Source organism: Lepus europaeus, chromosome 5 (genome assembly GCF_033115175.1).
Source record: "Lepus europaeus isolate LE1 chromosome 5, mLepTim1.pri, whole genome shotgun sequence".
Taxonomy (NCBI): domain Eukaryota; kingdom Metazoa; phylum Chordata; class Mammalia; order Lagomorpha; family Leporidae; genus Lepus; species Lepus europaeus.
This window is the reverse complement of record NC_084831.1, coordinates 77,345,428-77,368,550: the sequence shown is the minus strand read 5'-3', so window position 1 is coordinate 77,368,550 and position 23,123 is coordinate 77,345,428. Positions and strand designations below refer to the sequence as shown.

Sequence of the window (23,123 nt, the reverse complement as noted above, 5' to 3'; positions counted from 1 at the left end):
TAGTTTACAACTTCCATTAATTCAGCTTAGGACATTTTCCCAATGACTTCTTCTATGAGGTTAATTTCACTGAGGTTAATTTCACTCTAAAAAGTAACCACCTATTTATGGACACTAATGTTTATCAGTACTCTCTACAAAGAACAAAGCTGTGCTTTTGTGCTTGTCAAGATTGAATAGGAAATCTATAAGAAATCAGACCATGGAGATTAAAAATGAGTGTAAGCACTCAGTGGATTATCCCATCTGAAGCCGTTTTTGGGTCCTTAAGGTACAGATCTACAAAATCATACTTCAGAACAATGACACCATGTTGGAAATCCTTAAAAACAGTGGGATTTTGTTTGGTTATATTATTCCTGATTTTCCCATCTATTTAGAATCCCACCTTTATAGTTTAAAAGTGTGTTGTCTTCTATGTAGCAAAAACATGTATTTGTAATATAGGTTCTAAGACTATTAGTATTCCCTGCCTCCACATCGGCTCCTCTAATCAGGTACTTACCAGTAAAGTTTCACCTCTATTTGTTCAAGTGGATTCAGTAGCATCCCCAAGGATTTAAGAGATGACTTTTTTTTTTTTTTGCCTTTTATACACCGTGGTGCTACTGTGAATTTATCATCTTGAACACAATTTTTAAAAAATATTTATTTATTTATTTGAGAGGTAGCATTACAAACAGAGGGAAAGATAGAAAGGCCTTCCATCCACTGGTTCACTCCCCAAATGGCCACAACGGGCCAAAGCTGGGCGGATCTGAAGCCAGCAGCCAGGAGCTTCTTCCGGGTCTCCCATGCAGGTGCAGGGGCCCAAGCACTTAGGCCATCTTCCACTGCTTTCCCAGGCCATAGCAGAGAGCTAGCTGGATTGGAAGAGGAGCAGGCAGGACATGAGCTGAAATTCATATGGGATGCTGACGCTGCAGATGGAGGCTTAGCATACTACACCACAGTGTTGGCCCAGAACACAATTTTTTGAAAACAGCTTTCTACAACATCTGTGATGCTTATCCCCAAATAGGAACTCAGTTGTGGTTCTGACATCAGTGATATTAATGTCTATCTTTCCCCCTTTCCTCATATAATAATTATTGCTCCAACCAGGTAGTAGAATATTTGTGCCTGACCTGACACAAGAGGTGAAGTTTTGGAAGAATGATAGGATATTATTCTGGAATAGCAGTAATGATAGTGATAGAGTAGCCAACATTTACTGAAGACTTACTCTGTTTAAGGCACTGTAAGAGTTTTGCATGAAGTCTAATTTTGTGCTTATATCAACCTTTTGCAGTTTAGATTTTGGAAAAACAGAGCTCACAAAGTTTAAGCAACATGATTGAGGTTGCACAGCTACCAAATAAGAAGGCCAGCAAGTAGCAATGCCAAGAGCAAACCCAGAAAGATTGACTTTGAAGCCATGTTCTTTATTGCCCTTCTGTAATGCCAACACCTGTAGAGGGGATTTATAAAAACAGTGTGTTATAAGCAAATCAAGTGAGACAGTTTTTCCACATTCCATATCCTTGTTTTCAAACTTCAGTGGAATAATTATTTAAACATCAGCATTAATAACTCATCCTAGTAGTATTATGTGTATCCTCACAGAAAATGTTACATAGCCACTTCTTTTGAATTAAAAAAAAGAGCTAAATTTTTTTAAATTTATTTTTTAATTTTTTTTTCATTTATTAAACTTTTATTTAATGAATATAAATTTCCAAAGTACAGCTTATGGGTTACAATGGCTTCCCCCCTCCCATAACTTCCCTCCCGCCCACAACCCTCCCCTTTCCTGTTCCCTCTCCCCTTCCATTCACATCAAGATTCATTTTCAATTCTCTTTATATACAGAAGATCAGTTTAGTATATATTAGGTAAAGATTTCAACAGTTTGCCCCATATAGCAACACAAAGTGAAAAAACTACCGTTGGAGTACTAGTTATAGCATGAAATAAGAGTGTACAGCACATTAAAGACAGATATCCTACATAATATTTTTTTAAAATTAATTAATTTTCTATGCCATTTCCAATTTAACACCAGGTTGTTTTTTTTCATTTCCAATTATCTTTATATACAGAAGATTGATTCAGTATATAATTAGTAAAGATCTCATCAGTTTGTACCCATGCAGGAACACAAAGTGTAAAAATACTGTTTCAGTACTAGTTATAGCATCACTTCACATTAGACAACACATTAAGGACAGATCCCACATGGGGTGTAAGTACACAGTGACTCCTGTTGCTGACTTAACAATTTGACACTCCTGTTCATGGCGTCAGTAATCTCCCTAGGCTCTAGTCATGAGTTGCCAGGGCTATGGAAGCCTTTAGAGTTCGCTGACTTTGATCTTATTCCGATAGGGTCATAGTCAAAGTGGAAGTTCTCTCCTCCCTTCGGAGAAAGGTACCTCCTTCTTTGATGGCCCCGTTCTTTCCACTGGGATCTCACTCACAGAGATCTTTCATTTACGTCTTTTTTTTTTTCTTTTTCATGGTATCTTGGCTTTCCATGCCTACAATACTCTCATGGGCTCTTCAGCCAGATCCGAATGCCTTAAGGGCTGATTCTGAGGCCAGAGTGTTGTTTAGGACATCTGCCATTCTATGAGTCTGCTGTGTATCCCGCTTCCCATGTTGGATCCTTCTCTCCCTTTTTGATTCATTCAGTTAGTATTAGCAGACACTTGTCTTGTTTGTGTGATCCCTTTGACTCTTAGACCTATCAGAGCCATCAATTGTGAGCTGAAATTGTTCACTTGGACTAGTGAGATGGCATTGGTACATGCCACCTTGATGGGATTGTGTTGGAATCCCCTGGCACATTTCTAACTCCACCATTTGCGGCAAGTCCGATTGAGCATGTCCCAGTTCTTTTTTTTTTTTTTTTCCCAAATTGTACATCTCCTCCCTCTCTTTTTTCCACTCATAAATTTAACAGGGATCACTTTTCAGTTAAAATTTAAACACCTAAGAATAATTGTGTGTTAATTACAGAGTTCAACCACTAGTAGTAGAACAACAACAACAACAACAACAAATACTAAAAAGGATAAAGTATTACATTGTACATCTAGAGCCAGGACAAGAGCTGATCAGGTCATTGTTTCTTATAGTGTCCATTTCACTTAACAGGTTTCCCCTTTGGTGCTCAGTTGTCACCGATCAGGGAAAACAAATGATATTTGTCTCTTTGGGACTGGCTTAATTCACTCAGCATGATGTTTTCCAGATTGCTCCATCTTGTTGCAAATGACCGGGTTTCGTTGTTTCTTACTGCTATATAGTATTCTATGGAGTACATGTCCCATAATTTCTTTATCCAGTTTACTGTTGATGGGCATTTGGGTTGGTTCCAGGTCTTAGCTATTGTGAATTGAGCTGCAATAAACATTAATGTGCAGATGGCTTTTTTATTAGCCAAATTAATTTCCTTTGGGTAAATTCCAAGGAGTGGGATGGCTGGGTTGTATGGTAGGGTTATGTTCAGGTTTCTGAGGAATCTCCAGACAGACTTCCATAGTGGCTTAACCAGTTTGCATTCCCACCAACAGTGGGTTAGTGTCCCTTTTTCCCCACATCCTCTCCAGCATCTGCTGTTGGTAGATTTCTGAATGTGAGCCATTCTCACCGGGGCCAACATCCTATTAAATGGGGAAAAGCTGGAAGCATTTCCGCTGAGATCTGGTACCAGACAGGGATGCCCACTCTCACCACTGCTATTCAATATAGTTCTGGAAGTTTTGGCCAGAGGTATTAGGCAAGAAAAAGAAATTAAAGGGATACAAATCGGGAAGGAAGAACTCAAACTATCCCTCTTTGCAGATGATATGATTCTTTATTTAGGGGACCCAAAGAACTCTACTAAGAGACTGCTGGAACTCATCGAAGAGTTTGGCAAAGTAGCAGGATATAAAATCAATGCACAAAAATCAACAGCCTTTGTATACACAGGCAATGCCACGGCTGAGGAAGAACTTCTAAGATCAATCCCATTCACAAAAGCTACAAAAACAATCAAATACCTTGGAATAAACTTAACCAAGGACGTTAAAGATCTCTACGATGAAAACTACAAAACCTTACAGAAAGAAATAGAAGAGGATACCAAAAAATGGAGAAATCTTCCATGCTCATGGATTGGAAGAATCAATATCATCAAAATGTCTATTCTCCCAAAAGCAATTTATACATTCAATGCAATACCCATCAAGATCCCAAAGACCTTCTTCTCAGATCTGGAAAAAATGATGCTGAAATTCATATGGAGACACAGAAGACCTCGAATAGCCAAAGCAATCCTGTACAACAAAAACAAAGCTGGAGGCATCACAATACCTGATTTTAGGACATACTACAGGGCAGTTGTTATCAAAACAGCATGGTACTGGTACAGAAACAGATGGATAGACCAATGGAACAGAATAGAAACACCAGAAATCAATCCAAACATCTACAGCCAACTTATATTTGACCAAAGATCCAAATCTAATCCCTGGAATAAGGACAGTCTATTCAATAAATGGTGCTGGGAAAATTGGATTTCCACGTGCAGAAGCTTGAAGCAAGACCCATACCTATCACCTTACACAAAAATTCACTCAACATGGATTAAAGACTTAAATCTACGACCTGAAACCATCAAATTATTTTTTTTTCTGTAATACTATTTTATGAATTTTTTCATGATATTGCATTGTACCTATGTCTTTTTTTTAATTTAAAGTTTTATTTAATGAATATAAATTTCCAAAATACAGCTTATGGGTTACAATGGCTTCCCCCTCCCAAAACTTCCCTCCCACCCGCAACCCTCCCCTTTCCCGCTCCCTCTCCCCTTCCAATCACATCATGATTCATTTTCAATTCTCTTTATATACAGAGGATCAGTTTAGTATATATTAGGTAAAGATTTCAACAGTTTTCCCCCATATAGCAACACATAGTGAAAAAAAAATACTGTTGGAGTACTAGTTATAGCATGAAATAAGAGTGTACAGCACATTAAAGACAGATATCCTACATAATATTTTTTTTAAAAAATTAATTTTCTATGCCATTTCCAATTTAACACCAAGGTTTTTTTTTTTTTTCATTTCCAATTATCTTTATATACAGAAGATCGATTCAGTATATAATTAGTAAAGATCTCATCAGTTTGTACCCATGCAGGAACACAAAGTGTAAAAATACTGTTTCAGTACTAGTTATAGCATCACTGCACATTAGATAACACATTAAGGACAGATCCCACATGGGATGAAAGTACACAGTGACTCCTGTTGCTGACTTAACAATTTGACACTCCTGTTCATGGCGTCAGTAATCTCCCTAGGCTCTAGTCATGAGTTGCCAGGGCTATGGAAGCCTTTAGAGTTCGCTGACTTTGATCTTATTCCGATAGGGTCATAGTCAAAGTGGAAGTTCTCTCCTCCCTTCAGAACCATCAAATTATTAGAGAGCATTGGAGAAACCCTGCAAGATATAGGCACAGGCAAAGACTTCTTGGAAGAGACTCCAGCAGCACAGGCAGTCAAAACCAAAATTAACATTTGGGATTGCATCAAATTGAGAAGTTTCTGTACTTCAAAAGAAACAGGAAAGTGAAGAGGCAACCAACAGAATGGGAAAAAATATTTGCAAACTATACTACAGATAAAGGGTTGATAACCAGAATCTACAAAGAAATCAAGAAACTCCACAACAACAGAACAAACAACCCACTTAAGCAATGGGCCAAGGACCTCAATAGTCATTTTTCAAAAGAGGAAATCCAAATGGCCAACAGACACATGAAAAAATGTTCAAGATCACTAGCAATCAGAGAAATGCAAATCAAAAAGAGCTAAATTTATCTTAAAGGCAGAGAGAGAAACAGAGAGATGTATTCTCCCATCCACTCGCTCACTCCCCAAATGTCTCAAACAGCTGGGACAAGGCTGGGAACTCAGTTCATGTCTTCCCTGGGGTTGGCAGGTTCCCAATTACCTGATCCATCACCTGGTGCCTCCAAGGGTGCCTGTTGGCAGGAATGCTGAATTGGGAACAGAGTGAACTCAGGCACCCTGAAATGGCACATGGGCATCCCAGCTGGTGTCTTAGCTACCCCACCAGATGCCTGCCCCGATAGCTGCTTCTTTGATAGGCAGCACTTCCTTCTTGGATAGACCTTATGGACTAAAATCACTGTACAAAGAAGCACAGCTCTCAGAGGCTCTGCCTTTTGAGCTCGTTGAGCCTTTGTCTTAATGGTGTTTCCATAATGCTGTTTGTGAAATAATTCAATCTCCTTGGAATTTGTCTTCTGTGTCACCCCCACCGTCTTCTGTACGGAGCTCCTGCCTTACCTGTTTAACAAATAGAAGCCACATTTGTCTATGTTTATTATACTGACCTTGTCTACGGATGTTTTTGATTTTCTGCTAAATGCCAAGTTCTGTTGTAGGCACTGGGAATGGGGTTACGTAAGACAGATAAGGGCCCTACTTCCAACAAAAAAGAAAAACATATCATGTATAGTGATGCAGCAAGGAATGGTTACTGGTGGTTTGCGCATGAAGGGTTGGGGAAGGTCTCTGTGGATATTAAAGAGCCAGACATGAGAACATAGGGGAAAGAGTGTTTCAGGAAGAGGGAGCAACTAGTGCAAAGGACCGAAGTGTGACCCACTTACAGGACCTAAAGAAAGAAAGCATGACTGGAGCATCGTGGGTGGGTGGGGGTCAGGGGAAAGACTTGGGTGAAATGAAGTCAGAACTGTGGCAGGGGCTGGGTGCATGGAGCCTTGTGTATCTGGTTAGGATGCTCCTTTACAGGACCAGGTTGTATTTGGACATATGTAAATGAGGCACAAAAAATAAAAGGCGTTTTAACCTGCTCTTTTATCACAATCTTCATAGGAATTGGTGGTGAAGACTCTGATTGTGGCAGAACCGCATGTCCTGCATGCGTATCGAATGTGCAGACCTGGCCAACCTCCAGGAAGTGAGAGTGTCTGCTTTGAAGTCCTGGGATTTGATATTTTGTTGGATAGAAAACTAAAGCCATGGCTTCTGGAGGTAAGGCATTTGTTCAGAGGAAAGAAGTTATCATTATTCCTTTGAATTAAAGAAGATGCCTTTCAGGGTGTGCGTGATGCTCTTGTCCCATCAGCTGACCAGAATGAAGCCTGAAAGTGAGCATGTCGGAGAAAGAGGAAATTCAGGGAGGCACGGGCACTCTGTGGTGCAGCGGTTTAAGCCACCATTGCAGCACCTGTGTCACGTGCCCGAGCAGCAGTGCAAGTCCTGGCTATGCTTGATCCCCATCCAGTTTCCTGCTATTGCACCTAGGAAGCAACAGATGATAGCTCAAAGTACTTGAATCTCTGCCACCCATGTGGAAGCCCCAAGACGAAGTTCCTAGCTCCTGGCCTTGTCCTGGTTCAGCCCTGGCTGTTGTGGCCATTTGGAGAGTAAACCAGCAGATGGAAGATCTCTCTGTTTCTCCCTCTCTCTCGTCACTTTGCCTTTCAAATCATAAGTAAATAAATAAATAAATAAATCATTTTTTAAAAAAGCAAAGAGAAAATTCATGGAATAAATCAGTTCTGAGAATAAATTAATATGTGTTTCATATTACTTTTCCCAAACTAGCATTGAGAGGATTTCTGGGCCAGGAACTTTGAATGTACATGGGGCTCTGCTTTATTTATTGGTTGGTAACCTGGTCTACTATTTCCTCACCTGCATGGTTTCTATCATGTAATAAACTCTGGATGTTGTCTTTCCTGCATGGGGCCTAGGCTTCAGGGTCCTGGCTTCAGTGTATCTCTCCTTCAAAAGAAGAGAGGCTGTACTTGGTCCATTAATCAGTATTTGGTACCTAAAACCTCGGGTGGCATAGGTGCTGCTTGGACACTGTCTTGTGTGCCTGGGTCTCCTTTCGTGTCCTTCCTGGCAACTGTGTGGCATTGGGTGTGTTCCCAATCCCTGGTATGATTAGAACTGTCTTCAGTTTTCTTTGATCATAAAAGGCCATTTAACATTTGGAGAAGATAGAATAATATGTATTAGTCTGTTTTCTGTTGTGTAATAGGGCGCCTGGCACCGTCCTTTAGAAAGAAAACAGTTCTTCATGGTTCTGGAGACTCGAGGTTGAGGAGCAGCATCCGGCGAGGGCCTTCTTGCTGGTGGAGCTCGGTGCAGGGCACTACGTGTCAGTAAACATGGAGCACGTGTGTGTGTGTCTCCTCTGATTTCTCTCTTCTCTTGTAACGCCACCCACACGCAGAATAGGGGCTCTGAAAACTCCTGCCTCCCAAAGGCCCACACCACAGCCATTCCTCCTCCACTTCCTGATCTGGGGTTGTAGAACCTCCTCATGGCCACTGAAATACCATTTAGGAAAACAGCACCCATCTAAACAGTGTTCATTGGATTAGTTACATGTTTAGGAATATGCTGCTATATGAGATATAACCCACAGCTGCCTTTCATTTTTAAATTATCTCCCTTTTTATTCGTGACTCAGAAGTTGAGAGTTGCATTTGTAATATCGAGGTTTGCATAAGCAGACTGAATGACAGGTAGATTCAAAGTATATTTTTTAGGAATGAATTTGAAGGCCAATTTGAGGGTGTGTGTATGTTCACCTATTGTGAACAAACAGTATGTATCATATTTCTATGGAAATATGTTCCCTCTGTTGGATATTTAAGTGTGCTCCAGTCTGGGTCCTAGAAATAAGGGATTTTGTTTATCTTTTGCTTCCCCCTGTTTGTGGATATGAAAACACTTGAGCAAGGCCTGACGTTTTCTTTAGATGTACTTCTTTGTCTGCAGTAATCCTTTCCTCTTGTTAGTGGTACTTTTCTTTTTTTTTTTTTTGTCCCTGCTACTTATCTTTGGTCTTAAATGGGCTGAGAGAGAAGAGCCTGAAGGGATAGCAGGGAAAAGCACTGTGTAGGTTACCTTTTAAAAAACTCATTCACCTAACTGGAGTTTCCCATTAAGCTAAGTCAAAATTCACTGATCAGTTGAATTCTGTATTTTATTTTATTTTTTAAAACTCAAAATACTATTGTTTGCACTGCTTCTTCATTGCTTATCCCCTCCTTCATCATATTCAGGTCAGTCAGATCATTAAAAAAATTCCATAGTAACAAACAGCTGTGGATAATAAACATTCATTATTTTAAAACAATCAAAAGGGTCTTTTGTAGTTCTTGTTTTGTATTTCTTCTGCCAGCCAAAATTGTAGTGAGGCTTAATATACATCGTTTAAAAACCTTTTGGCGCCATCAAGTGGAATAAAGTAGAAGGTGCATCTAAGAATATGGTACTGGTTTAACTAGAATAATTTCAAGTAATAATTGATGGTGGTAAAATTGCAGAAATTTTCAAGCAGTGCAGAACATTTTTTTAGGGGGAAAAACATGTAAGTTGAGTGGATTGTGAATATATTGCTAATGCTTTAGGGACCCTTACATTTAACAAGGTGGTGGGGATGCAAGAAGACAAAATGCTTGCCCTGCTCTGGTGGGGACTCACCTGTGTGTTTTATACAGTTGTAAGTAGGAGGAGGAGACATGGATTTAACACAGACATGGGACTGATTTGTCTGTGTCTGTGTGTGTATTTGAGAGTTTATTAAAAAAGAAAAGTTTGCAAAAGAAACAGCTGAGAAGAGTTTTTAAGACTGCTGAGAGAGAGAGAGATAAGGTGAGGGTGGGCAGAAGGCTGTAGGAGGGAGAGAATTACAGTAATTTAGGAACACAGAATTTGTTATTGATGCTTTAATGTGCAGGAAATGGTTGTGCTTGTTTTGATAATAAAACTATGTTTTAGAAAATTAATAGTATTCTAATCTAATTCATTTTCTAATAATTGTTATTGTTGCATGCATTTACAAGCTGCTGGACTTTAATGCTCTAACATCTGCTGGGATTGTCTGTTTCAGAAACAGGGCAGGAAATGAGAAACAAAGGAACCTTCAGCATTACAGAGCATGTTGGCTGGGTAGAACCCCAATTCCCACGGTTTCTTGTATCAGCCCCTTGCAGTTCTTCTTCTATGTTTTTTCTTCACCTTTCTCATGAAATTTAAAAGCAAACAAAACCCAAGAACAATCGTGAATGATAAAATTGAAAAAAATTTTCTGCCTTTACACTCTAGTTTATTTTCTGAAGGTATATTTGTTCATGGGTTTGTTTCTTTTACATTATAGCAGAGAAGAAAGGAAGAGGGATATGAAGTTGTTTTAAACGAAGACCTCAATACAATCCAGGAGAAGGGATATGCCTGACAGAATTCCACACTGCAAGTTGTCATGGAATTCCTATGGAATTCTGTAAAGATACACAACATTTCAGCGTGCCATTTAGTCATCAGTTCTTAAATATCTTGTTTAGTTTAGATGAGATCTAGCACATTCAGGGTGGTATGGCTATAGATTATCCTGTTTATTTTATAATCTTGTCACACATAGTAACAGAGCTGTCATTAATCTGTCATTATAACTTTCAGAGATTTGCATTTATATAATTGAAACTTTTTTTCATGTAAATTGCTTTGCCCATTCTCTGAACTTGTAGGAAGAAATGTTCAGAGCTTTGAAGTAACAGATTGATACGCTTTCTTTCTTAAATTGATTTGGAATAAATGGATGTTGCAATTTTCAAGCAATTTTGTTCTCCTTGAGACCTTATCACAAAGACATGATGTCTATCACCTTGTAAACCAGAAACCTGCAAAGAAGTCAAAATACAATATAGGTTATCTCTGTAGAAAGAAAGCCATGCATTTGTCAAAATGCTGGCATGATGAAAGATTCTCAAGACACACTGTTAAGAGAAAAACTGGGGTTATAAAATATACTTTTTATAGACGTGTGTGTGTTTTAAGATTTATTCATTTTATTTGCAAGAGAGAGTTAGAAAGAGAGAGGGAGAGGTAGAGATCTTCCATCTGCTGGTTCATTCCCCAAATGACCACAGTGGCCAGAACTGGGCCAGGCTGAAGCCAGGAGCTTCCTCCTGGTCTCCCACGTTGGGGCAGGGGCCCAAGCACATGGGTCACCTTCCGCTGCTTTCCCAGGTGGATCAAAAGAAAGCTGGATCAGAGGTGGAGCAGCAGAACTCAAACAGGTGCCCATATGGGACACTGGTGCCACAGGTGGCTGCTTTACACACTATGTCTTGGTGCTGGCCCTGGATATGTTTTTTAAAGGTAAAATGCTATTTTAAAATGCATGCATAGAAAATATCTGTAGTACTATTTACCAAATGGTCAACAGACTTGAAGGAGTTACAGGAAAAGATGCCAGACTGGTGCATTAATTCCTTCCAGCTGAAATTGCCTGAACAACCTTGTATTGAGAAAGGGCCATTTGGCTTGACTTCTCCTGCAGTGCAGCAAGCTGTAAAGATCCTTCTGGGGGAGAGATCCTGCCTATATGAAGGCCGAGAAATAGCCTTATCATCGCAGCCTGGCAATTGGAGCTGCAGTGCACCTGAATAAACAGACTGGCAGGAGTAACGCTTATCTTCCGCCGTCTTCCCCACCCCTCCCCAGTCTGTCTCCTCATGACACTCCCAGAGTTTACTGTCCTAGTCCAGAGACCGATTTGTCATGTCACCCCTTCACAGATGTGCTTGTGTGTGTGTAAAAGTATAAAGGCATCATACCTTGGTGATTTCCTGGACTTAACACTTTTGTGAATCTCCATGTACATACCCAGTTCATAAAATTGTTGTGTGCTTTTCTCTTGTTGATCAGCGTTGAATGCATTGGGGTCCTAGATCCAGCCAAAGAGCCGACATAAGAACTAAGGGAGCAAAGGGGATAGCTCCTACTCCCCTCACTAGGTATTGGGGTTACAGCTGATCCTTTCTTGTTTATTTTTCTGAGTGAACCTGTGCCTTGTTTCTTTTTCTTTTTTAAGATTTATTTATTTCAAAGGCAGAGATACAGAAAGAAAGAGAGAGAGAGAGAGAGACAGATACTCTATCTTCTGGTTCATTCCCCAAATGGCCACAACAGCCAGGGTTGAGCCAGGCTGAAGCCAGGAGCTTCTTCTGAGATTCCCACTTGGGTGCAGGGGTCCAAACACTTGGGCTACCTTCTGCTGCTTTCCCAGGTGCAATAGCAAGGAACTGGATCGGAAGTGGAGTGACCATGGCTTGTACCGGTGCCCATATGGGATGCCAATGCTGCAGGCAGAGGCTTAACCTTCTACACCACAAGACCCACCCTCCCTGCATTCCTAATTAGAGAAATTGTATTGCTGGATGATTTATTGAGTGTAATGTGGTATTTCCTCAGGGTCCAGTTGTGGAATGCATGTGAGCAGCTGTTTGTCTCTTGTGATGGTTTTGTATAATTTTGACTAGTAACTTATATTCTGTTTCTTTTTTTTAAGAAAACCCAAGAGGTTGGGGGTTGGTGATCACAAAGCTAAATCTTGGTTTTTGAATTCAGCAGTATTCTAAACAATTGATTTAATTGACTAAGCAATTTTCTTAAGCATCTGATATTGCAGACTTGACATTTTCTTTCTTTTTTAAATATTTATTTATTTATTTGAAAGGCAGAGTTACAGAGAGGCAGAGGCAGAGAGAGAGAGAGAGAGGTCTTTCATTCACTGCTTCACTCCCCAAATGGCCAATCTGAAGCCAGAAGCCAGGAGCTTCTGAGTACAGGGGCCCAGGAACTTGGGCCATCCTCTACTGCTTTCCCAGGGCATAGCAGAGAGCTGGATGGGAAGTGGAGCAGCCGGGACTTGAACTGGCGCCCGTATGGGATGCCGGCACTGCAGGTAGCAGCTTTTACCCATTACAGCACAGCGCCAGCTCCAACAGTTACATTTTCATAACAACAATAAAACGCAATAACAATAAAGACCAAAAAAAAAAAAAAAAAAAAACCCTGCAGCTATTGAAGTGGTAGAATATTGTATAGTGGATTTCAGGGTATAAACTGTCGCTTCTTATTTTTCATCTTAAAACAAAACAAAAAAATGATGTCAGCAAGCAGAATGGTAGTACAATGGCCTACTTAGTCCCCTTACAATCCTTGCATAGTTAGAAAACTTCACGGAGTCTGTAGCTGCCCTTAGCAGTCTCTTCTGAAATTATCATTGCTGCCTGTTTTTTTTTTTTTTTTAAACAGGCAGAGTTAGAACGGGGGGGGGGGGCGGGGGAGGGGGGAGAGAAAGGTCCTCCTTTTTCTGTTGGTTCACCCCCAAAATGGCCACTACAGCCGGCATGCTGCGCCAATCTGAAACCAGGAGTCAGGGGCTTCCTCCCGGTCTCCCATGCGCGTGCAGGGCCCGAGCACTTGGGCCATCCTCCACTGCCTTCCTGGGCCTGGAAGAGGAGCAACCGGGACAGAATCTGGCGCCCCAACCGGAACTAGAACCCCGGGTGCTGGTGCTGCAGGTGGAGGATTAGCCAAGTGAGCTGCGGAGCCGGCCATTGCTGTCTTTGGAAATGGAGTTTGATGAATTATTGTTTGAGCCAGGTAGCAACAAACTAACTTTGTTTCTAGGCAGCAATAGATGAACTCATCAGGAGGAGCTGGTTTGGTACAGAGAGGGCACTGATCATTTCTATATGTGAAATCTGTGCATGTATAGGATATTATATATGTTGGTAATGTGAATGTCATCTCCTGTTACTGGGCTTCCAACCATTCTGTCAGGGTAAACCACTTCTAACTTCCATAAAGTGAAAGGGAAGGAGCCAGATAATGCCGGCCGTGAAGACGCAGAAGTGAGGCAGCCAGGACGGACTGGCGCTCGTAGTCACTCCCTCGTAATTAATTGCTTGACCTGTGGTGATGGGGAATGGAGATGTCCCAGTGGTGAATGGGTCATCCACCTTGTGAAGTTTTGAGAGTCATTGTGTAGCCCTGCTGGTTGAAGATCCTCATTAGACTAACAAATATGTGTTGAATATTTACTGAGTTTCCAGCATTAGGCTGCTTTCATTGTTTTGTTTGTAAATTTTAGATTAACCGAGCCCCAAGCTTTGGAACTGATCAGAAAATAGACTATGACGTAAAGAGAGGAGTGCTGCTGAACGCGCTGAAGCTGCTGAACATCAGGTAAAGTATTTGCTCCATCTCTTGGAACTTTTTCTACAATTTGGCATAGATGAATCATTTACATGAAATTGGCTTATAACCTTTTATATATTTTCTCTTTACACTTTGAATTTATTGATCTGTTCCTTAAACTGATACTATTTTTTTAAATCACAAAGTCTTTTCCTTTCTCCCCATATATGGCTCTTCCCTCCTGTGTCGTGCTGCACATATGTGGTAAATGCAGTCAGATTAGGCCAGTGGTGGTATGGTTATTTAATACGGAGCATGAGGTTGAATTGGAGACGTCAGTTCCTTTAGGAGAACCCTCTGGATTGCCTTCCTCATTTTACAAGAAGACACGAAAGCACAGAGGGGTCATTCAGGAAAAAGAAAGAAATCGCAAACCTGAGTTCCGGCCTTTCTGAGCAGGGATCTCCCTGCTGGATTGAGCTGCCTGTGCAGTGAAGGGCAACGTTCTGACAGTAGTGCAGGCACAGGGAACCAAGATCTGTGGGCAGACGTAGAAGGAGCAATGGTGGGCTGGTTGCAGTGTACACGATCATGGATTTCCAACACTTGACGTGCTTTTATGTGGGAAAAGCTGCGACTCATCCTGAAAGAAGTGTGTTAGGAGTTTTCCTGAACTGCTTCCTAGAACGGTGTGGTGTTTATCATTTTAAGTGTTCCAAATGAAGTTAGTGTGTTGGATGAAAGGACCTTTGAGGTAGTTAAGCTCAAGAGATTTATGATTTCAAATATTCCAAATTGTCACTCAAGAATTCTAGAGGAACTAGGGGATGCTCCCAAGCAATTGTTAAAATATTTCCACATTTAGCAGATACTTGACTGAGAAATAGCTTTGTGTGCAAAGCATCATGAATGCAGGCAATGGACATATAAAGCTGTTGATAAATGTTTTTTTTTTCAAATAAACTTTATTTAATGAGTACAAATTTCATAACAACTTTAGGAATATAGTGATTCTTCCCATCATATCCATCCTCTCACCCCCAACTCCTACCCCACCTCCTCCTCCCTCTCCCATTTCAAGTCCCATTTTTCCATTAAGAAAAAATAAAAACTGTTCCCCAACAGTAAAGACAAGGGCTGTTCAAGTCATTGCTTCTCAAAGTGTCAATATCACTTCTACAGATTTCCTTTTAGGTACTCTATTAGTTATTACAGATCAGGGAGAACATATGGTATTTGTCCTTTTGGGACTGGTTTATTTCATTAAGTGTAATGTTTTCCAGATTCATCCATCTTGTTGCAAATGACCGGATTTATTTATTTATTTAACCACTGTGTAGTATTCCATAGAGTAGTACATAGCCCATAATTTCTTTATCCAGTCTTCAGTTGATGGGCATTTAGGTTGATTCCATGTCTTAGCTATTGTGAATTGAGCTGCAATAAACTTGGGGGTGCAGATAACTTTTTTTATTTAATATAGCTCCTTCTTTTGTCTGAGGCAAGGCTGACTTTTCTAAATTCTATTTTAGTGATCCTAAAAGAAATGAGTAGAAATGAGGGAGGTGTAGAATGAGCAGTTTTTGTTTAGCAGATACACATGCATTAAGTATTTTAGATTATTTAAAAAATGTGCCTGTACATTTTTTTTTTTTTGCATGTGAAAGTTTAGTACTATTCAAATAAGCTTGTGTTTAGGGTTTTTTTGTTTTTTGGTTTTTTTTGGTTTGTTTTTGGCATGTTTTCTGAATTTGACAATGATGACACCCATTTAGGACATTATCTATGGATGTTTTGTGTCTTTTTAAAAACTTGTTTAGGGCCGGCGCCGTGGCTTAACAGGCTAATCCTCCACCTTGCGGCGCCAGCACACCGGGTTCTAGTCCCGGTTGGGGCGCTGGATTCTATCCCAGTTGCCCCTCTTCCAGGCCAGCTCTCTGCTATGGCCCGGGAAGGCAGTGGAGGATGGCCCAAGTGCTTGGGCCCTGCACCCGCATGGGAGACCAGGAGAAGCACCTGGCTCCTGGCTTCGGATCAGTGCAGTGCGCTGGCCGCAGCGGCCATTGGAGGGTGAACCAACGGCAAAAAGGAAGACCTTTCTCTCTGTCTCTCTTTCTCACTATCCACTCTGCCTGTCTAAAAAAAAAAAAAAAAAAAAAAAAAAAAAAAAAAAAAAAAGATCACTCTCTGTGTATCGCTCTGCCTTTCAAATAAATAAATGAATAAATCGTAAAAACTTTTATTTAAAAGCTTTTGTTAATATGTTACACATTTTTATGCAGTACAGTGAAATATTTCAACACGTATACACAGTATAAAAAGATCAAATCAGATAATTAGTCGGATAATTTTGTTGGAGCCTATGATCTTGTCTCTTCTGGACTTTTATTTTTTTTAAGATTTATTTATTTATTTGAAAGGCAGAGAGGCAGAAGCAGAGAGAGAAGTCTTCCATTTGCTGGTTCATTCTGCAAATGGCCACGCCAGCCAGAGCTGTGCTGTTCCGAAGCCAGGAGCTTCTTGTGGGTCTCCCACGTGGGTGCAGGGGCCCAAGCACTTGTGCCATCTTCTACTGTTTCCCAGGCCATAGAAAAGAGCTGTATTGGAAGTGGAGCAGCCAGGTAGGTCTCGAACTAGCGCCTATATGGGATGCTGGCACTGCAGGCGGTGGCTTTACCCACTATGCCACAGTGTTGGCCCCTGGACATTTTTAAGAGCCTATGCTAGGGGACCAGTATTGTGGCACAGTGGGTTAAGCTTCTACCAGAGATAGCCACATCCTATTTGGGTGTCCTGGCTACTTCACTTCCAATCCAACTCCCTGGTAATGCACCTGAGAAAGTAATTAAAGATGGGCCCTGAACCCGTGTGAGAGACCTGGATGGAGTTCCAGGCTCCTGGCCTCTACTTGGTCCAGCCCTGGTCATTGCAGCTATTTGGGGAGTATACCAGTGAGTGAAAGATTCTTTCTCTCTGTCTTTGCACTCTGCCATTCAAACAAATAAATCAATCCCCACCCCCCCCCAAAAAAGCAGGTGTGTGTGTCCTATACTGTACTAGGAGCTAGAGATAGAAAAATACATAAAATTTTCTCTCCTTAAGTGGCTCACTTATTGAAAGGGAAATATATGCTCATGTATAAGTACAATAGAATAATAATCACCTAAACATAGTTTTCTTTCCTTGCTTTGCTGGTTGATGATGAAACTATTTGCATAAAACTCCAGGCTACAAAGCAGAGAGTTCTCCTTAATTCCTTTCTTATTATTCTGAATCAACTGAATCCTGTCAAATTTGTGACTACCACTTAATTGCCTTTTCTCCTTTCCAAGTTTAAGAATTTCTTAGCCGGTGCCGTGGCTCACTAGGCTAATCCTCCGCCTTGCGGCGCCGGCACACCAGGTTCTAGTCCCGGTCAGGGCACCGATCCTGTCCCAGTTGCCCCTCTTCCAGGCCAGCTCTCTGCTGTGGCCAGGGAGTACAGTGGAGGATAGCCCAAGTGCTTGGGCCCTGCACCCCATGGGAGACCAGGAGAAGCACCTGGCTTCTGCCATCGGATTGGTGCGGTGCGCCGGCCGCAGTGCGCCTACCGCGGCAGCCATTGGAGGGTGAAGCAACGGCAAAAGGAAGACCTTTCTCTCTGTCTCTCTCTCACTGTCTACTCTGCCTTAAAAAAAAAAAAAAAAAGAATTTCTTATCTCTCTCTTGGACTTTTTTTTTTAAATTAGTTTCCTTCCTGCTTCCGGTATAACTCCCACCCCATTCTGCAGCTTCTACTCTCTTGCTCTGCAAATCATTCAACAGCTCCTTGCACTTACTGAGTGCCTACTACTACTGGGGTAGGTACCAGGAATTTAAAGCCTCTACTGCTTCCTTGATTTCTAGCTTGACTATCTTGTTTGCCAATATGCCATTCATTTGGATAAAGATTATAGGCGAGAAATAGGTTTAGAGAAAGGATGGAGGCAGGTACAAAGAGAAAGAATTTTTTTTTAATTTAACTTTTATTTAATAAATATAAATTTCCAAAGTACAGCTTATGGGTTACAATGGCTTCCCCCTCCCAAAACTTCCCTCCCACCCACAACCCTCCTCTTTCCCGCTCCCTCTCCCCTTCCAATCACATCATGATTCATTTTCAATTCTCCTTATATACAGAAGATCAGTTTAGTATATATTAGGTAACGGTTTCAACAGTTTGCCCCCATATAGCAACACAAAGTGAAAAAAAAATACTGTTGGAGTACTAGTTATAGCATTAAATAAGAGTGTACAGCACATTAAAGACAGAGATCCTACATAATATTTTTTTTAAAAAATTAATTAATTTTCTATGCCATTTCCAATTTAACACCAGGTTGTTTTTTTTCATTTCCAATTATCTTTATATACAGCATTGGCAGGGAGCTGGATTGGAAGTAGAGTAGCCAAGACTCAAACTGGTGTTCATATGGGATGCCAGCATGGCAGATAGTGGCTTAACCCACTGCACATGATGTGGCCCCCCCATTTTAACCATTTTTAAGTGTATAATTCAGCGACATCAAGTTACATTCACATTGTTATGGGACTGTCACCATCGTCTATTTCCAGAACTCTTTTGATGGTGCAGAACTGCAACAATGTACCTACTAAACACTACACCTCATCCTCACTTTCCTAAATGGCAGTCACCATTCATCTGTCTATGAATTTGAGTGTCCTACTGGCGTAGTCCACTTTTCTGCTGGCTGTCAGTGAATCCCACAAACTGGGTAGCTTACATATAATAAAGATCACAGTTCTGGGATCCAGGTGTGAGAGGACTCTGCATCTGCAGAGGGCCTTTTGCTGGTGGAGCCTCTGCAGGATCCCGAGGTAAGGTGGTACAGGCACCACACAGGAAGACAGCGCAAGCCAGCTACCCCTGAGTGTGTCGGTCTCTCTCCCTCCCCTTATAAAGCCATTAATGCAATCATGGGAGCCCCATCCTCATGACTCCTCTAATCCTAATTACTTCCCTAATTTCCCACCTCCAAACACTGTTACAATGGCAATCCAGTCTCAACAGGAGTTGCTTGGTGGGAACAAACATTCAAACCATAGCACCTATGCTGAGTATCTTACAGAAGTAGAATAATGCAGTTATTTTTCCTTTGTTGCTAGTTCATTTCTATTAACATAATGTCTTCCAGTTCATCCATGTTGTAGAATGTTTCAGAATTTCCTTCCTTTTCAAGACTAACATTCTGTTGTATGTATATGCCACATTTCTATTAACTCCTTGTTTAAAACTTAGCCAACCAAAGTCAGCGAACTCTAAAGGCTTCCATAGCCCTGGCAACTCATGACTAGAGCCTAGGGAGATTACTGACGCCATGAACAGGAGTGTCAAATTGTTAAGTCAGCAACAGGAGTCACTGTGTACTTACACCCCATGCGGGATCTGTCCCTAATGTGTCGTCTAAAGCCAAGTGATGCTATGACTGGTACTGAAACAGTATTTTTATACTTTGCGTTTCTGTGTGGGCGCAGACTGATGAGGTCTTTGCTAATTATATACTGAAGTGATCTTCTGTATATAAAGAGAATTGGAAATGGAAAAAAAAAAAAACAACCTGGTGTTAAAATGGAAATGGCATAGAAAATTAATTATTTTGAAAAAAAAATTATGTAGGATCTCTGTCTTTAATGTGCTGTACATTGCTATTTAATGCTATAATTAGTAATCCAATGGTAGTTTTTTCACTTTATGTTGCTATATGGGCAAAATGTTGAAATCTTTACCTAATATATACTAAATTGATCTTCTGTATACAAAGAGAATTGAAAATGAATCTTTACATGAATGGAAGGGGAAAGGGAGCGGGAGGGGGGAGGGTTGCGGGCGGGAGGGAAGTTATGGGAGGGAGGAAGCCATTGTAACCCATAAGCTATACTTTGGAAATTTATATTCATTAAATAAAAGTTTAAAAAAAAAAAAAAAAAACTTAGCCAAGCCTGACTTTCTCTTTGAAGCCCTCTGTTGATGGAAATAAACAGGCTCTGTGAAAATTTTATATGAGGTTAGTTCAGGGCAGAATATGACTGAGAGAGGCCTGGGAGAGAGGTACAAGCCTGATGACTTTTAATAAGTTTTAGGAAGTATCCTGAAATGGTCAAATTCTGGTCAGAATTTATGTATAACATGGAATTAAATTTTCATTTGTCATTACACTGTGAGCATGTATTGGCTTGGCCCAGAAGAGCAAATTTTAGCTAAGCAGGGGCAAATTTTCTCACAAGTTGGGCATTAGTTTTTTACGAACATGGTTTGTTACGAACATCTTCAGATACAAGGTACCTTGAAAGGAACTTACTAAAAAGAAAGCTACCGGGCCGGCGCCGTGGCTCAACAGGCTAATCCTCCGCCTTGTGGCGCCGGCACACCGGGTTCTAGTCCCGGTCGGGGCACCGGTCCTGTCCCGGTTGCCCCTCTTCCAGGCCAGCTCTCTGCTGTGGCCAGGGAGTGCAGTGGAGGATGGCCCAAGTGCTTGGGTCCCGCACCCCATGGGAGACCAGGAGAAGCACCTGGCTCCTGCCATCGGAACAGCGTGGTGCGCCGGCCGCAGCGCGCTACCGCGGCGGCCATTAGAGGGTGAACCAACGGCAAAGGAAGACCTTTCTCTCTGTCTCTCTCTCTCTCTCTCACTGTCCACTCTGCCTGTCAAAAAAAAAAAAAAAAAAAAAAAAAAAAAAAGAAAGCTACCGATTATACTTAAGAAGGATGTTTCTGGGACCAGATAAGCTCTAGAGCAGGACAAAGGATTGTTTAAGGTTGCTCTGAATAACTAAAACAAAACATCCTATGTGTACATTACACAAGTCAGTTGACATGGTGGATACTCTTAATAACCCTGTGTCCACATACTTCTCAGACGGTCCTCAGTAGATGGCTCTCTTGGAGGCTTTGCAAGCTTTCTAGAGGCAGTTTGTTCTCAGTTTGCCCTCTTGGCCACCTATCACTAGTTTGTGCGTATGTAGGCAAACCACCAATATGATACCATATAGTTGAGAAGGCTCGTTCCCAGAAGGTCTCTCAATAGTGATGTAGCAGTGATTTCACACTAGTAAAGTTATAACTTAATAATATCCTGGATCATATCTAGTTGTGCTGTTATCATCTGGGCTTTTACTTGGATCTGTTGACATCTACAGCATCTTGACCAACATTTGCAAGCAACTCATTAGTAATAAATGACAGGAGAACAAGAATGACTATAAAAAGAATATGTCCTAGATAAGATACACTGAATCAGAAGGTAACATGTATCCTAATCAATGAAAAATTTTCACAAATATTGCTGTGTTCTTTTACTAACTCCAACATTATTTGTCTTCTTTATCATAGTCAATTATTGGATCTTGTGATAGATCTTATTGTTATCTAGTCTTGGTTTTGTATTTTTTTTAAAAATATTTATTTGAAAGATAGAATGACAGAGATAGAAAGGGAGATCTAGAGGGAGGGATCTTCCATCTGCTAGTTATTCCTCAAATGACTGCAACAGCTACAGGATGCAGTCAAGACCTAGGAACTTCCTCCAGGTCTCCCATATGGGTGGTAGAAACCCAAGTACTTGGGCCATCATCAGCTGCCTCCCAGGCACATTAAGAGGAAGCTGAATTGGAAGCAGAGACAGAGGTGGGACTCAAACTGGGCACTACGATATGGGATGCAGGCATCACAATCCATGGCTTACCCCACTGCAGCACAACACCTGCCCAGGTATTTTATTTTTAACTTTTCTTCAGGCCAGGCTATTTCTGTTGGGATTAAACCATGGAGAAGAATAAGGGTGGTGTCTTAGAGAGGATTAATTAAAGGGAGTCTACTAATGCTCATATGGTAAAATTTAAATACAACTCTAATCATTATCACAACCGAGTAAGAACTTATTGCAAGGATAATGCCAAAGATCCCAATCATGATCTTTAATAGATGAACAGATTTATTCAGGATCAGTGGATATAAAAATATAAGAATATAGGTCAAAAGCAAAGCTAATTTTGGAATCATCAGAGTTCATCTGTTTGGGTCATTTTCCATAAATGCAGACAAGTTTTATCGATGGCTTCAGAAGTCCGCTTTGGTTTTATGTGTTGATTCAGGTGCATGCTTGAGATTTAAACCACGTATTCAAGAGTTGACTCCCTTCAGTTTGGTGGTGCAGGAGTCTGTCAGGAATACTTGATAGGGTCATTTGCATTGAGGCTGTAGGGAGTTCTTCACTGAGGTGGTTTTCAATACACAAAGTGCCCAGGGCTTAGTTTGTGGTCTTTGATGTCTTCATCTCTTGGAAGCTCACTGGGAACTTAGATGTTTTAGTTGCAAGCTCATGATTTTGGAGGTTGTTTTTCCCCTTTTCAGTTGTAGTCTAGGACAATTGGTCAGCTAGAGTCACTAGACCGTCATGTGGGAAGACACACCTAGGTTACATTATTTCTTTTTAATTTGCTGATTAGTTCTTTAGCAAACACTTCTGTGAAGCCAGAATGTAGAAGGTTGTCATTTTTGTGATTTTTAAAAATTTCAGGGGGAGCCGGCGCCGCAGCTCACTAGGCTAATCCTCCGCCTTGCGGCGCCGGCACACCGGGTTCTAGTCCCGGTCGGGGCACCGATTCTGTCCCGGTTGCCCCTCTTCCAGGCCAGCTCTCTGCTGTGCCCAGGGAGTGCAGTGGAGGATGGCCCAGGTCCTTGGGCCCTGCACCCCATGGGAGACCAGGAGAAGCACCTGGCTCCTGCCATCGGAACAGCGCGGTGCGCCGACCGCAGCGCGCCTACCGCGGCGGCCATTGGAGGGTGAAGCAACGGCAAAAGGAAGACCTTTCTCTCTGTCTCTCTCTCTCACTGTCCACTCTGCCTTAAAAAAAAAAAAATTTCAGGGGGAATCCTGGAGTGTTGTTCACAAGTCCTTTCAAAACAAATATAAAGATCAGGGAGAGGTTCATCAGGTCTTAACCTTATGCATCTTAACCCAATCTGTGACTCAGACTTTGGGCAGCCGTATACTCAATACATCCTAATCTCTTTATGAGTATTCCAGGCATCAGCATCTGTTTTAT

General features: G+C 41.2%; 1 protein-coding gene across 5 annotated transcripts in view; it reads left to right on the top strand.

Annotated features, from left to right (window-relative positions):
- TTLL7 (tubulin tyrosine ligase like 7) overlaps positions 1–23,123 on the top strand; it is a 158,985-nt gene that overhangs the window by 75,166 nt on the left and 60,696 nt on the right. For all 5 annotated transcript variants that reach the window (XM_062193417.1, XM_062193414.1, XM_062193416.1 and 2 more), the window contains 2 exons: positions 6,903–7,061; positions 13,993–14,087. In XM_062193417.1, the coding sequence (XP_062049401.1) occupies positions 6,903–7,061; positions 13,993–14,087 (254 nt within the window). The remainder of the gene's footprint in view (positions 1–6,902; positions 7,062–13,992; positions 14,088–23,123) is intronic.